This window comes from Scyliorhinus torazame, chromosome 5, assembly GCF_047496885.1.
Source record: "Scyliorhinus torazame isolate Kashiwa2021f chromosome 5, sScyTor2.1, whole genome shotgun sequence".
Classification (NCBI taxonomy): Eukaryota; Metazoa; Chordata; class Chondrichthyes; order Carcharhiniformes; family Scyliorhinidae; genus Scyliorhinus; species Scyliorhinus torazame.
In genome coordinates this window covers 67,017,673-67,032,946 of record NC_092711.1, presented here as the reverse complement: position 1 = coordinate 67,032,946, position 15,274 = coordinate 67,017,673, and the positions used below count along the sequence as shown (strand labels likewise).

Below are 15,274 nucleotides of genomic sequence, written 5' to 3'. Positions count from 1 at the left end.
ACGTACATAAAAAGCAAGAGGGTAGCCAGGGAAAGGGTTGGCCCACTTAAGGATAGGCAAGGGAATCTATGTGTGGAGCCAGAGGAAATGGGCGAGGTACTAAATGAATACTTTGCATCAGTATTCACCAAAGAGAAGAAATTGGTAGATGTTGAGTCTGGAGAAGGGTGTGTAGATAGCCTGGGTCACATTGAGATCCAAAAAGACAAGGTGTTGGGTGTCTTAAAAAATATTAAGGTAGATAAGTCCCCAGGGCCTGATGGGATCTACCCCAGAATACTGAAGGAGGCTGGAGAGGAAATTGCTGAGGCCTTGACAGAAATCTTTGGATCCTCACTGTCTTCAGGGGATGTCCCGGAGGACTGGAGAATAGCCAATGTTGTTCCTCTGTTTAAGAAGGGTAGCAAGGATAATCCAGGGAACTACAGGCTGGTGAGCCTTACTTCAGTGGTAGGGAAATTACTGGAGAGAATTCTTCGAGACTGAATCTACTCCCATTTGGAAGCAAATGGACGTATTAGTGAGAGGCGGCATGGTTTTGAGATGGGGAGGTCGTGTCTCACTAACTTGAAAGAGTTTTTCGAGGAGGTCACTAAGATGATTGATGCAGGTAGGGCAGTGGATGTTGTCTATATGGACTTCAGTAAGGCCTTTGACAAGGTCCCTCATGGTAGACTAGTACAAAAGGTGAAGTCACACTGGATCAGGGGTGAGCTGGCAAGGTGGATACAGTACTGGCTAGGTCATAGAAGGCAGAGAGTAGCAATGGAAGGATGCTTTTCTAATTGGAGGGCTGTGACCAGTGGTGTTCCACAGGGATCAGTGCTGGGACCTTTGCTGTTTGTAGTATATATAAATGATTTGGAGGAAAATGTAACTGGTCTGATTAGTAAGTTTGCAGACGACACAAAGGTTGGTGGAATTGGGATAGCGATGAGGACTGTCAGAGGATACAGCAGGATTTAGATTGTTTGGAAACTTGGGCGGAGAGATGGCAGATGGAGTTTAATCTGGACAAATGTGAGGTCATTTTGGAAGGTCTAATGCAGGTAGGGAATATACAGTGAATGGTAGAACCCTCAAGAGTATTGAAAGTCAAAAAGATCTAGGAGTACAGGTCCACAGGTCACTGAAAGGGGCAACACAGGTGGAGAAGGTAGTCAAGAAGGCCTACGGCATGCTTGCCTTCATTGGTCGGGGCATTGAGTATAAGAATTGGCAAGTCATGTTGCAGCTGTATAGAACCTTAGTTAGGCCACACTTGGAGTATAGTGTTCAATACTGGTCGTCACACTACCAGAAGGATGTGGAGGCTTTAGAGAGGGTGCAGAAGAGATTTACCAGAATGCTGCCTGGTAGGGAGGGCATTAGCTATGAGGAGCGGTTGAATAAACTCGGTTTGTTCTCACTGGAACGAAGGAGGTTGAGGGGCGACCTGATAGAGGTCTACAAAATTATGAGGGGCATAGACAGAGTGGATAGTCAGAGGCTTTTCCCCGGGGTAGAGGGGTCAATTACTAGGGGGCATAGGTTTAAGGTGAGAGGGGCAAGGTTTAGAGTAGATGTACGAGGCAAGTTTTTTACGCAGAGGGTAGTGGGTGCCTGGAACTCGCTACCGGAGGAGGCGGTGGAAGCAGGGACGATAGTGACATTTTTTTTTTTTTTTTTTAATTTATTTTTTTTAATTAAATATTTTATTGAAAATTTTTGGCCAACCAACACAGTACATTGTGCATCCTTTAAACAATATTATAACAACACAAATAACAATGACCTATTTTATAAACAAAAAATGAATAAATAATAAATAAAAAAAATGAAAACTAGCCCTAATTGGCAACTGCCTTGTCACAAGTAACACTCTCCAAAAATATAATTTAACAGTCCAATATATAATTATCTGTAGCAACGACCTATACATACTATACAGTATATATTAACAACCCTGAGAGTCCTTCTGGTTCCTCCTCCTCCCCCCCCCCCCCCCCCCCCCGATCCTGGGCTGCTGCTGCTGCCTTCTTTTTCCCATTCCGTCTATCTTTCTGCGAGGTATTCGACGAACGGTTGCCACCGCCTGGTGAACCCTTGAGCCGACCCCCTTAGGACGAACTTAATCCGCTCTAGCTTTATAAACCCCGCCATGTCATTTATCCAGGTCTCCACCCCCGGGGGCTTGGCTTCTTTCCACATTAGCAATATCCTGCGCCGGGCTACGAGGGACGCAAAGGCCAAAACATCGGCCTCTCTCGCCTCCTGCACTCCCGGCTCTTGTGCAACCCCAAATATAGCCAACCCCCAGCTTGGTTCGACCCGGACTCCTACTACTTTTGAAAGCACCTTTGTCACCCCCATCCAAAACCCCTGTAGTGCCGGGCATGACCAAAACATATGGGTATGATTCGCTGGGCTTCTCGAGCACCTCGCACACCTATCCTCCACCCCAAAAAATTTACTGAGCCGTGCTCCAGTCATATGTGCCCTGTGTAATACCTTAAACTGAATCAGGCTTAGCCTGGCACACAAGGACGACGAGTTTACCCTGCTTAGGGCATCTGCCCACAGCCCCTCCTCGATCTCCTCCCCCAGCTCTTCTTCCCATTTCCCTTTTAGTTCATCTACCATAGTCTCCCCTTCGTCCCTCATTTCCCTATATATATCTGACACCTTACCATCCCCCACCCATGTCTTTGAGATCACTCTGTCCTGCACCTCTTGTGTCGGGAGCTGCGGGAATTCCCTCACCTGTTGCCTCGCAAAAGCCCTCAGTTGCATATACCTGAATGCATTCCCTTGGGGCAACCCATATTTCTCGGTCAGCGCTCCCAGACTCGCGAACTTCCCATCCACAAACAGATCTTTCAGTTGCGTTATTCCTGCTCTTTGCCACATTCCATATCCCCCATCCATTCCCCCCGGGGCAAACCTATGGTTGTTTCTTATCGGGGACCCCCCCCAAGGCTCCAGTCTTTCCCCTATGCCGTCTCCACTGTCCCCAAATCTTCAGTGTAGCCACCACCACCGGGCTTGTGGTGTAGTTCCTCGGTGAGAACGGCAATGGGGCTGTCACCATAGCCTGTAGGCTAGTCCCCCTACAGGACGCCCTCTCTAATCTCTTCCACGCCGCTCCCTCCTCCTCTCCCATCCACTTACTCACCATTGAAATATTAGCGGCCCAATAATACTCACTTAGGCTCGGTAGTGCCAGCCCCCCCTATCCCTGCTACGCTGTAAGAATCCCTTCCTCACTCTCGGGGTCTTCCCGGCCCACACAAAACCCATGATGCTCTTTTCAATCCTTTTAAAAAAAGCCTTCGTGATCACCACCGGGAGGCACTGAAACACAAAGAGGAATCTCGGGAGGACCACCATCTTAACCACCTGCACCCTCCCTGCCATTGACAGGGATACCATATCCCATCTCTTGAAATCCTCCTCCATCTGTTCCACCAACCGCGTTAAATTTAACCTATGCAATGTGCCCCAATTCTTAGCTATCTGGATCCCCAGGTAACGAAAGTCCCTTGTTACCTTCCTCAACGGTAGGTCCTCTATTTCTCTACTCTGCTCCCCTGGATGCACCACAAACAACTCACTTTTCCCCATGTTCAATTTATACCCTGAAAAATCCCCAAGTATCCGCATTATTTCTGGCATCCCCTCCGCCGGGTCCGCCACGTATAGTAGCAAATCGTCCGCATACAAAGATACCCGGTGCTCTTCTCCTCCCCTAAGTACTCCCCTCCACTTCTTGGAACCCCTCAACGCTATCGCCAGGGGCTCAATCGCCAGTGCAAACAATAATGGGGACAGAGGGCATCCCTGCCTTGTCCCTCTATGGAGCCATAAATATGCAGATCCCCGTCCATTCGTGACCACGCTCGCCACTGGGGCCCTATACAACAGCTGCACCCATCTAACATACCCCTCTCCAAAACCAAATCTCCTCAACACCTCCCACAAATAATCCCACTCCACCAAATGCTTTCTCGGCATCCATCGCCACTACTATCTCCGTTTCTCCCTCTGGTGGGGCCATCATCATTACCCCTAACAACCTCCGTATATTCGTGTTCAGCTGTCTCCCCTTCACAAACCCAGTTTGGTCCTCGTGGACCACCCCCGGGACACATTCCTCTATTCTCATTGCCATTACCTTGGCCAGGACCTTGGCATCTACATTTAGGAGGGAAATAGGTCTATAGGACCCGCATTGTAGCGGGTCCTTTTCCTTCTTTAAGAGAAGCGATATTGTTGCTTCAGACATAGTCGGGGGCAGTTGTCCCCTTTCCTTTGCCTCATTAAAGGTCCTCGCCAGTACCGGGGCGAGCAAGTCCACATATTTTCTATAGAATTCGACTGGGAATCCATCCGGTCCCGGGGCCTTTCCCGCCTGCATGCTCCTAATTCCTTTCACCACTTCTTCTACCTCGATCTGTGCTCCCAGTCCCACCCTTTCCTGCTCTTCCACCTTGGGAAATTCCAGCCGATCCAAGAAGCCCATCATTCTCTCCCTCCCATCCGGGGGTTGAGCTTCATATAATTTTTTATAAAATGTCTTGAACACTCCATTCACTCTCTCCGCTCCCCGCTCCATCTCTCCTTCCTCATCCCTCACTCCCCCTATTTCCCTCGCTGCTCCCCTTTTCCTCAATTGGTGTGCCAGCAACCTGCTCGCCTTCTCCCCATATTCGTACTGTACACCCTGTGCCTTCCTCCATTGTGCCTCTGTAGTGCCTGTAGTCAGCAAGTCAAATTCTACATGTAGCCTTTGCCTTTCCCTGTACAGTCCCTCCTCCGGTGCTTCCGCATATTGTCTGTCCACCCTCAAAAGTTCTTGCAGCAACCGCTCCCGTTCCTTACTCTCCTGCTTCCCTTTATGTGCCCTTATTGATATCAGCTCCCCTCTAACCACCGCCTTCAACGCCTCCCAGACCACTCCCACCTGGACCTCCCCATTATCATTGAGTTCCAAGTACTTTTCAATGCACCCCCTCACCCTTAGACACACCCCCTCATCTGCCATTAGTCCCATGTCCATTCTCCAGGGTGGGCGCCCTCCTGTTTCCCCCCCTATCTCCAAGTCCACCCAGTGTGGAGCGTGATCCGAAATGGCTATAGCCGTATACTCCGTTCCCCTCACCTTCGGGATCAATGCCCTACCCAGCACAAAAAAGTCTATTCGCGAGTAGACTTTATGGACATAGGAGAAAAACGAGAACTCCTTACTCCTAGGTCTGCTAAATCTCCACGGGTCTACACCTCCCATCTGCTCCATAAAATCTTTAAGTACCTTGGCTGCTGCCGGCCTCCTTCCAGTCCTGGACTTCGACCTATCCAGCCCTGGTTCCAACACCGTATTAAAATCTCCCCCCATTATCAGCTTTCCCATCTCTAGGTCCGGAATGCGTCCTAGCATCCGCCTCATAAAATTGGCATCATCCCAGTTCGGGGCATATACGTTTACCAAAACCACCGTCTCCCCTTGTAGTTTGCCACTCACCATCACGTATCTGCCCCCGTTATCCACCACTATAGTCTTTGCCTCGAACATTACCCGCTTCCCCACTAATATAGCCACCCCCCTGTTTTTCGCATATAGCCCAGAATGGAACACCTGCCCCACCCATCCTTTGCGTAGCCTAACCTGGTCTATCAGTTTCAGGTGCGTTTCCTGTAACATAACCACATCTGCCTTAAGTTTCTTAAGGTGTGCGAGTACCCGTGCCCTCTTTATCGGCCCGTTCAGCCCTCTCACGTTCCACGTGATCAGCCAAGTTGGGGGGGCTTCCTACCCCCCCCCCTTGTCGATTAGCCATCACCTTTTTCCAGCTCCTCACCCGGTTCCCACGCAGCTGTATCTCCCCCAGGCGGTGCCCCCCCGCCCATCCTCTCCCATACCAGCTCCCCCCTCTCCCCAGCAGCAGCAACCCAGTAATTCCCCCCTCCCACCCCCCCCGCTAGCGTAATTACTCCCCCCATGTTGCTCCCAGAAGTCAGCAAACTCTGGCTGACCTCGGCTTCCCCCCGTGACCTCGGCTCGCACCGTGCGACGCCCCCTCCTTCCTGCTTCTCTATTCCCGCCATGATTATCATAGCGCGGGAACCAAGCCCGCGCTTCTCCCTTGGCCCCGCCCCCAATGGCCAACGCCCCATCTCCTCCACCTCCCCTCCTCCCCCCATCACCACCTGTGGGAGAGAGAAAAGTTACCACATCGCAGGATTAGTACATAAAACCCCTCTTTGCCCCCCACATTCGCCCCCCCACTTTGTTCGAACGTTCTTTTTAATAACCCGCTCATTCCAGTTTTTCTTCCACAATAAAAGTCCACGCTTCATCCGCCGTCTCAAAGTAGTGGTGCCTCCCTCGATATGTGACCCACAGTCTTGCCGGTTGCAGCATTCCAAATTTTATCTTCTTTTTATGAAGCACCGCCTTGGCCCGATTAAAGCTCGCCCTCCTTCTCGCCACCTCCGCACTCCAGTCTTGATAAACGCGGATCACCGCGTTCTCCCATTTACTGCTCCGAGTTTTCTTCGCCCATCTAAGGACCATTTCTCTATCCTTAAACCGGAGGAATCTCACCACTATGGCTCTGGAAATTTCTCCTGCTCTCGGTCCTCGCGCCATCACTCGGTATGCTCCCTCCACCTCCAACGGACCCGCCGGGGCCTCCGCTCCCATTAACGAGTGCAGCATCATGCTCACATATGCCCCGACGTCCGCTCCCTCCACACCTTCAGGAAGACCAAGAATCCTCAGGTTGTTCCTCCTTGCGTCGTTTTCCAGTGCCTCCAACCTTTCCACACATCGTTTCTGACGTGCCTCCTGCGTCTCCGTCTTCACCACCAGGCCCTGTATATCGTCCTCATTCTCGGCTGCCTTTGCCTTCACGACCCGAAGCTCCCGCTCCTGCGTCTTTTGTTCCTCCTTTAGCCCTTCGATCGCCTGTAGTATCGGGGCCAACAGCTCTTTCTTCATTTCCTTTTTGATCTCTTCCACACAGCATTTCAAGAACTCTTGTTGTTCAGGGCCCCATGTTAAACTGCCACCTTCCGACGCCATCTTGGTTTTTGCTTGCCTTCTTTGCCGCTGTTCTAAAGGATCCACTGCAATCTGGCCACTCTCTCCTCCTTTTTCCATCCGTAATCAGGGGGGATTCCCTTCTGGTTTACCGCACAGTGTTTTTAGCCGTCAAAATTGCCGTTGGGGCTCCTGTCAAGAGCCCAAAAGTCCGTTTCACAGGGAGCTGCCGAAACGTGCGACTCAGCTGGTCATCGCTGCACCCGGAAGCTCGATAGTGACATTTAAGGGGCATCTTGACAAATACATGAATAGGATGGGAATAGAGGGATACGGACCCAGGAAGTGTAGAAGATTGTAGTTTAGTCGGGCAGCATGGTCGGCACGGGCTTGGAGGGCCGAAGGGCCTGTTCCTGTGCTGTACATTTCTTTGTTCTTTGGAGAGATGACTGGAAATCTATAACGTAGCTACAGTCTTATATTACGAGAAATAATAATACATTTACTTTATTACAGAACGGTAAATAATATATCAAATCTGGACCATGCAACAACACTAGACATATCTCTGTCCATTATTAATTTAATTGCCCTTAAATGTCAGCCATTTGGGGAACCCATCCCTTTAATTGTGAACATTCGGAAAGAGACCATCCTTTTTTGAAATAAATTTACAGTAATTAAGGTGCAGTTTAGCGTGGCGAATCCACCTACCCTGCATATCTTTGGGTTGTGGAGCTGAGACCCATGCAGAAACGGGAAGAATGTGCAAACTCCACATGGACAGTGACCCGGGGCCGGGATCAAACCCGGGTCCTTGGCGCCGTGAGGCAGCTATGCTAAGCACCATGCTTTTAGTCAGCCAACTAAATGCGTCAACTTGTTAAGGCAATGTTTTTCAAACTTTTTTTCCGGGGACCCATTTTTACCAACCGGCCAACATTCAGGATCCAACCCGGCCGAATTTCACGACCCACGCCGTCCGACGCCGGCTGACCTTCGCGACCCACTATTTTCTCTTACTTTGTTTGCTGCTGACAAAATGGAGGAATCGCAATCGTGCCCGTGATGTCGATGTTCGGGGGGCGTGACCTGCTCTCTGCCTCCTTTCAGGCAGGAAGATTACAGAGAATTTTTGAAAAAATCTTCTGCGTCTCCGATTGCGCAAATTCACGGGGAACAGCTGCAGCAGCCGGCTTTTTTTTCCACAAGTTCGGGGGGGGGGGGGGGTGGGGGGGGGTTTATTTGATAAAGTTTAACAGAAAAAAATGTTTACATCCTCTACAAATTGGAGGTTCCCCACATTTCACCGAAACATTACAATTAAAAATGTAAAAAAATAAAAGACACTTAAAAATCAATTAATTGAGAAAGCTTCCAAATACGACCTGCAGGCATTTTGTTTTGGAATGTATAAAACTCAAGATTAAAAACGTTGACATCTCTTTGTTGAAGTTACAGCTGCGGTGAAACCATCGTTGGATCACTCACCATTCTTGGAGTAAGAGACTTCAAAGTTCAGAAAGCAACCAATCACATCATTCCCCCCGAACTTTTTGCAGCCGGCAAAACTCTGAGCAGGCGCAAAACTCTGAGCATGCGTACCGATGAGCGGACACGCATGCGCAGTGCGGCCGCATTTTTTTAATATGTTCGTGGCCATTTTGAAGGCCGCTTGCAGCCGGCATTATTAGAAGTCGGCTGCTGCGTGCGGATTTGCGCAATCGGGAGCGCCGCAACTGACGGCTCCGCGACACACCCGACACCTGCCCGTGACCCACACATGGGTCACGCCCCCTGACTTTGACAATGCCTGTGTTAAGGAGATGGGTGTGAGGAGTTGGAACCACTTTGTGGAGCCGCGAATCCTCATGTAATTTTTTTCTCCCAATTAAGGGGCAATTTAGCGTGGTTCCAGGTTGGGCTCAAATCATCAATGAGGAATCTGATATCTGGCAAGGAAGGAAACCCTGGCAGGTGGGCAGGGAGGATTCACAAACGCCCGCTGGAGGCCCCAAACCTCCAATAAGACCCATTGATTTTATTGTCAGTCTGCAGACAGGAGCTGGAGAACTGAACCCAGGCAGAGAAGAGGGAGGGAGGGAGAAAACTGGGAGTGAAGGAAAGAAATGGTGCAGATGGTGAGATGGGTTTGGATTTCAGCCCAGGGAGGAGGGAGAGTGTGAGCAAAGGGAAAACTGTTCCAGAGAAACTAGAATTGTCTGTTCAGAATTTCTATCCTGTACTGACAGTGATGACGTTTATTTTTATTAAATTAAAAAATAAATAAATTTAGAGTACCCAATTCTTTTTTTCCCCAATTAAAGAGTAATTTTAGCGTGGCCGATTCACCTACCCTGCACATCTTTTTGGATTGTGGGGGCCAGACCCACGCAGACACGGGGTGAATGTGCAAACTCCATACGGACAGTGGCCGGGGCCGGGATCACACCCGGGTCCTCGGCTAACCACTGAGCCACCGTGCCTGCCCCTAGTGATGACTTTTGTAAACTCCTTTTACTGGATATTACAAGGGGAGGATTTACTGATGGAAACTCAAATCAAACTTCACATCAAGATTTAACAGTCACTCCATTCATCAGACCTGAATATCATTGGCCTGTGAATGTGGAAGAAGAAATGTTTCAGCTTTGACAAAGCGTCATCGGACTCGAAACGTTAGCTCTTTTCTCTCCCTACAGATGCTGCCAGACCTGCTGAGATTTTCCAGCATTTTCTCTTTTGTTTCAGATTCCAGCATACGCTGTAATTTGCTTTTATTTCAGAAGAAATGTTTGTCTGGTCTGTCTGCAAGAAAAAAATTTCATGATCAGTGTGACTGAAAAAAACCCAATACACACTCAACTCGAGTGAGAGTGTTCCAGTGAACTGCCTGTGGAAAGAGCTTTTACCAGTTACACAGTCTGAAAAAACATCACACTATTCAGAGCGGGAAGAGACCGTACACATGCTCTCTGTGGGGACAAGACATAAACTGATCGTCAAACGCGGAGAGGGACAAGGACATCAGCAGCATGCTGAAACCATGGAAATGTGGGGACTGTGGGAAGGGATTCAGATCCCCATGTGAGCTGGAGATTCATCACCGTTGTCACACCGGCGACAAACCATTCACTGAGTGTGGGAAGGGACTCACTCAGTTATCCGAGTGAGGATTTACCAATATACGGGAGTCGAGCTGGTGAGGAAGCCTTTAGTAAGGTTCAGACTGCTCTGTGTAAGAAAGAAGTTTGAATTGGGACGGTATACCATGCAAAGCTGTGGCTCACATACGAGTCCAAAGACATCCATTTTGATAGACCAGAGGAGGTGAACATTGTAAAGCATGGACTGGGGTCCAGTTATCTGTATTGGACAAGATCTACGTTTCCTGTGGGGTGGGATGGGTGTTGTGATATCCTCTATATATCATAGATTATCATAGAATTTACAGTGCAGAAGGAAGCCATTCGGCCCATCGAGTCTGCACCGGCTCTTGGAAAGAGCACCCGACCCAAGGTCAACACCTCCACCCTATCCCCATAATCCAGTAACCCCACCCAACACTAAGGGCAATTTTGGACACTAAGGGCAACTTATCATGGCAAATCCACCTAACCTGCACATCTTTGGATTGTGGGAGGAAACCGGAGCACCCGGAGGAAACCCACGCAAACACGGGGAGGATGTGCAGACTCCGCACAGACAGTGACCCAAGCCGGAATCGAACCTGGGACCCTGGAGCTGTGAAGCAATTGTGCTATCCACAATGCTACCGTGCTGCCCCTAACAGAAAACCTTATCAAAGGGCTGGTCCGGGATTTGAACCCGCGACCTCTCGCAAATTTCGAAACCAAGACACCCAAAGCGAGAATCATACCCCTACACCAACTAGCCCCTATAGTTTTGATATTTTGTGATAAAATCTGTTTTTCTGTTCGGGGTGAAGGGAGATTTTCCTTATGAAGCACAATGTAGATATATATAGGGGGGTGGAGACGGGTGAGCTAACTGATGACTAAAGAACTGTTTTTGATTTACTCTGTGAGTGTATGGGTGCGTGTATGGCAGCCATCTTGGGTGGACTCTTGGCGTGTACATTTTGAAGATTTACTGGATAGTCCCTCATGGCTGATTCTGTGAAGGGGGCCAGGGTTTGAGGGGGGGGGCGTGGGGTGGAAGAGAGACCCCTGATTCAGCTGGTTATCTGGAACGTAAGGGGATTGGGTGGACCAGTGAAGAGGTGGAGGGTTTTTGCTCACCTAAAGATTCTACATGCTGGTGTGGTGTTCTTGCAGGAGACTCACTTGCGGGTTAGAGATCAGACCAGACTGCAGAGGGGTGAACCAAGTGTTTCACTCGGGCTTGAGGTGCTGCAATTCTAATCAATAAACGGGTCCCTCTTTCGGTCACTAGGATCATTGCGGACACTAATGGGAGATACGTGGTGGTCAGTGGGCCATTGGCGGGTATATTGGTGGTGCTGGTGAATGGCTAAGCCCCTAACTGGGACGATGTGTCATTTGTACAATAATTGTTGGGATCCATCCCAGACCTGGCTATAATTGATTCTTGGGGCAAATTGTGTACTGGATCCTAAATGGACTGGTCCAAGCCCATTCAACCGCTACAAAAACAAAAATGGAGTGAAATCTGGACGGACCACCCGGCATGACCCAGGCATCGGAAACGATAACAGCAAACCCGGCAAAAGGTAAAGAAATCTGTTCCCATCAGCAGATTGTGAAAGGATTATGGGACACAGATTTAAGATTGTTCCAATGAGTCAGGCTGCAGTGTGTGTGTGAAGGTATCATTGGATCCAGTGTAGAATCATAGAATCCCTACAGTGCTGAAGGAGGCCATTTAGCCCATCGAGTCTGCACCGACCCTCTGAAAGTTCACCCTACCGTGGCCAATCCCCCGCCCTAACCCCGTAACCCCACCCAGGGACAATTTAGCACAGCCAATCCACCTAACCTGCTCATCTTTGGACTGTGGGAGGAAACCTTCGCAGCCACGGGAAGAATGTGCAAACTCCACACAGACAGTGACCCAAGGTCGGAATCGAACCCAGGTACCTGGTGCTTGAGGCAACAGTGCTAACTACCGAGTCACCCCCCGTAACTCTGTCATGATGAGACAATAACCTGCCTGTTATTCCAATTCTGGTGTACGTTACTCTGTCACTATTATTATTAGACAACAACCTATGTGATATTCAAATTCTGGTGTGTGTTACTCTGTTACTGTTATCATCAGACAATAATAGGAGGGCAAGATGCAAGGTAGCATTGATATTTTGAAGTTTCTGTGTTACAATGAGTGCCACTGGGAGGTGTGTGATAAAATAGGAATGGAAACATCATAACGGAGGCTGGCATGGTGGCAGTGGTTAGCACTGCTGCCTCACGGTGCTGAGGACCCAGGTTCGATCCCGGCCCCGGGTCACCGCCATGTGGAGTTTGCACATTCTCCCCGTGGGTCTCACCCCCACAACCCAAAGATGTGCAGGCTAGGTGGATTGGCCACTCTTTTGAGGTCCACCAACAAAATAGAACCAAGGAAACAAACTTAGGGACAAAGCAAAAAGGGCCACTCCAGTTAGGGGCACTGCCGAACGTAACAAAGATCAGCAGGAACTTAAAAACATCTGATGAGAGTGCATTTAAAGGGGTCAATAAAGCACCCCAATCCCTGCGGTGCCCACCGGGCATGGAAGGCTTTGATGGTGCCCATGGACACCGCATGCTCCCTTTCTAGGGACACCCAGCTGCGAATGTAGCCATGGAAAAGGGGCAAAAAGTCTGGTCAGATGACCCCCCCAGGTCACCCGCTGCCTGGACCTATAAATGACGCACTTCGCCAGGCCCAGAAGCAGGTTCACAAGGAGGAAAGTGGCGCTGGTTCACGAGGTATTCGGCCCAAGTAGGACTCAGCAAAAACACAGTCCGTGCTCCCACCCTGGATCGACCACCCAATGGAATCCACCTCCTCCCTGCTGGTGTGTGGAGTCTTCAGGCCGGGAGGAGGCTCAGCAAACACACTGCCCACTCGATCCCCCTGCCCCGGAACAAGCACATTGGATAGAAAAAGGAAGGTTTTGTCCTTGCTGAAGGCAGATGTTATCAGTTGGGAAGACTGGGCCAGGCCCTCAACCCGGGAGGGGGCCAGCAAACAAGAAGTCCAAAGGGCTTTACTCCCACCTTGTTTTTGAAGTTGCCTCCTTGTTGTTGTCCTTCTCTCCTTCCTTCTCTCACCTCTCCTTCCGTTACTCCCCTCTCCTTCCTCCAGGCAGCTCAGCAGCAACCAGCACTGGAAACAGGCAGCAAACTGAGCAGCAGAGCGAGAGAGAGAGAGCAGCAGCAACAGACAGAGAGCGAGAGCAGCAACAGAGAGAGAGAGAAAGCAACAGCAGCAGCCACTCTCCACCACAGCAACAATCTCACAACACTAAAGTCTGCACTGGGAGTTCCAGCTTCGGATTGGCCATGCTAAATTGCCCCTTAATTGGAAACAAATAATTGGGGACTGTAAATTTATGATGAATAATAACTCACCTCTGTCACAATTTCAGTGTTTTCAAGTTTACAATCTCCTGCTGCAACCTTCGGCTGGAAAGATATCAGAAGCTTTGGAAGCAGCTGTCAAAGGAAATTACAATGGTCAGAAATGTTAGTCGAGGTTAAAAAATAAGATCAAACATTTATCTTGGTTTGAGTATACTGGGTGTAAATCCTCCCCTAACTCCAGTAAAAGGAGTTTCCAAAATCCATCACCCTTCGAGTCCAGGATAGAAGTTCCAAACATTCTCTCCCTTTGTTGTCAGTCCCAGGATTATGTAATGTGGGTAATACTTGCTTTGGAGGCAGTTCAGTGAAGTTTCACTAGTCTGATTTTTGGGATAGGAGAGTTTGTTTTATGGAGCAAGATTGAGCCTGTTTGGTCTGTACCCGATGGAGTTTAGAAGAATGAGAGGTAATCTTATTGAAACATTCTGAGGGGTTTTGATGAAAGAACATTTTCCCACATGGGGATTCAAGAACTAAGGGGGACAGGTTAAAGATAAGAGTTCTCCAGTTTGACACTGAGATAAGGAGAAATGTCTTCCCTCAGAGGGTCATCAGTCTGTGGATAAAAGCAAATTACTGCAGATGCTGGAATCTGAAACAAAAACAGAAAATACTGGACAATCTCAGCCGGTCTGACAGTATCTGTGGAGAGAAAAGGGAGCTAACATTTTGAGTCTGGATAACTCTTTGTCAAAGCTGAGTTTGTGGAATTCTCTTTCACAGAAAGCAGTGGCGCTGGGTCACTGAATATACTCAACGCTGAGTTTGTCTTTTTTTATCTACTGGGGAGTCAAGTTTTGGGGGCAGACAGGAAAATGTAATTAATGGCACATTCGGATCAGCGTTTATTGAATGGCAGCGCAGGGTCAATTGGCCGAATGGCCTACTCCTGCTGCTAATTCTGATGTTATTCTTCTTCTGGTCTTCGGATTGCCACACATGGCAGTCCCACCTCCCCCCTCTGGAGGGGCCTGTCAATCATCGAGACAATGATTTTCTCTCCGGGTCACCCGGATCCTGAAGCACCGCCTCTGTGACGTCATCAAGATGGCCCCTCAGCCGCGCCGCTAAACAAAGATGGCGGCCGTGGAACTGGGCCTGATACCGAATAAAAGCTCCGCAGCTACAAACGCGGGATTTGCAGTGTCTTATTCCGGCCTTCTAACCAGCAGGGGGTGTTTATGAAGCCTTCACTCCCTCCCCACCCTGACTCCCGGCTCCATTCCTCCCTCCGCCTCACCGACTCTCACCGCCCGAAACAGCCACTCGCACACTCGCAGACCTCCGATCAAAGTGACACTGCGCATGCGCCAGATACACCCAACATTGCGTCTGCGCACTGGGCTCCTGTGGAGTGTATCGGGCACATTCACAGCCGCATGGAATGGTGGGTAATGTCCGCACCATTGAAACTGCAAACAGTAAATACAAAATAACTTGGTTACCAATTAATAAAAACAATCAAGCAAATTATTGTCAATGGGTATTCTGCTATTCTCCATTTCTCAAGTTGATTCAATGCTGCTCTCCCGTGGAACAATGCAGAACTTAAGGTTTTTTGCCCCCCCAACGGGTCCTTCCTCTCTCCTCCCCAGAAGATGCAAACTCTTGCTGGGTTCAATCCCAGAATCAGTAATTCGTCCACCTTCTCCCCTCTTGCTCGTGATACTGAATGTTCAGT

General features: G+C 49.3%; 1 protein-coding gene across 7 annotated transcripts in view; it reads right to left on the bottom strand.

Annotated features, from left to right (window-relative positions):
- LOC140418206 (uncharacterized) overlaps positions 1 to 14,893 on the bottom strand; it is a 387,895-nt gene extending 373,002 nt beyond the window's left edge. For 2 of the 7 annotated variants that reach the window (XR_011944827.1, XM_072501632.1), the window contains exons 1-2: positions 14,834 to 14,893; positions 13,582 to 13,665 (exon numbers count right to left, since the gene is read on the bottom strand). Coding sequence is in view for 1 of the 7 variants with exons in the window: in XM_072501636.1 (XP_072357737.1) it covers positions 6,296 to 7,141 (846 nt within the window). In the remaining 6 variants the exon portion in view is untranslated. Of the gene's footprint in view, positions 1 to 6,261; positions 7,479 to 9,626; positions 9,830 to 12,722; positions 13,337 to 13,581; positions 13,666 to 14,833 lie in introns of those variants that run through there. The other 5 variants (XM_072501634.1, XM_072501636.1, XR_011944826.1 and 2 more) reach the window with 5 other exon arrangements.
- Positions 14,894 to 15,274: the final 381 nt, after the last annotated feature.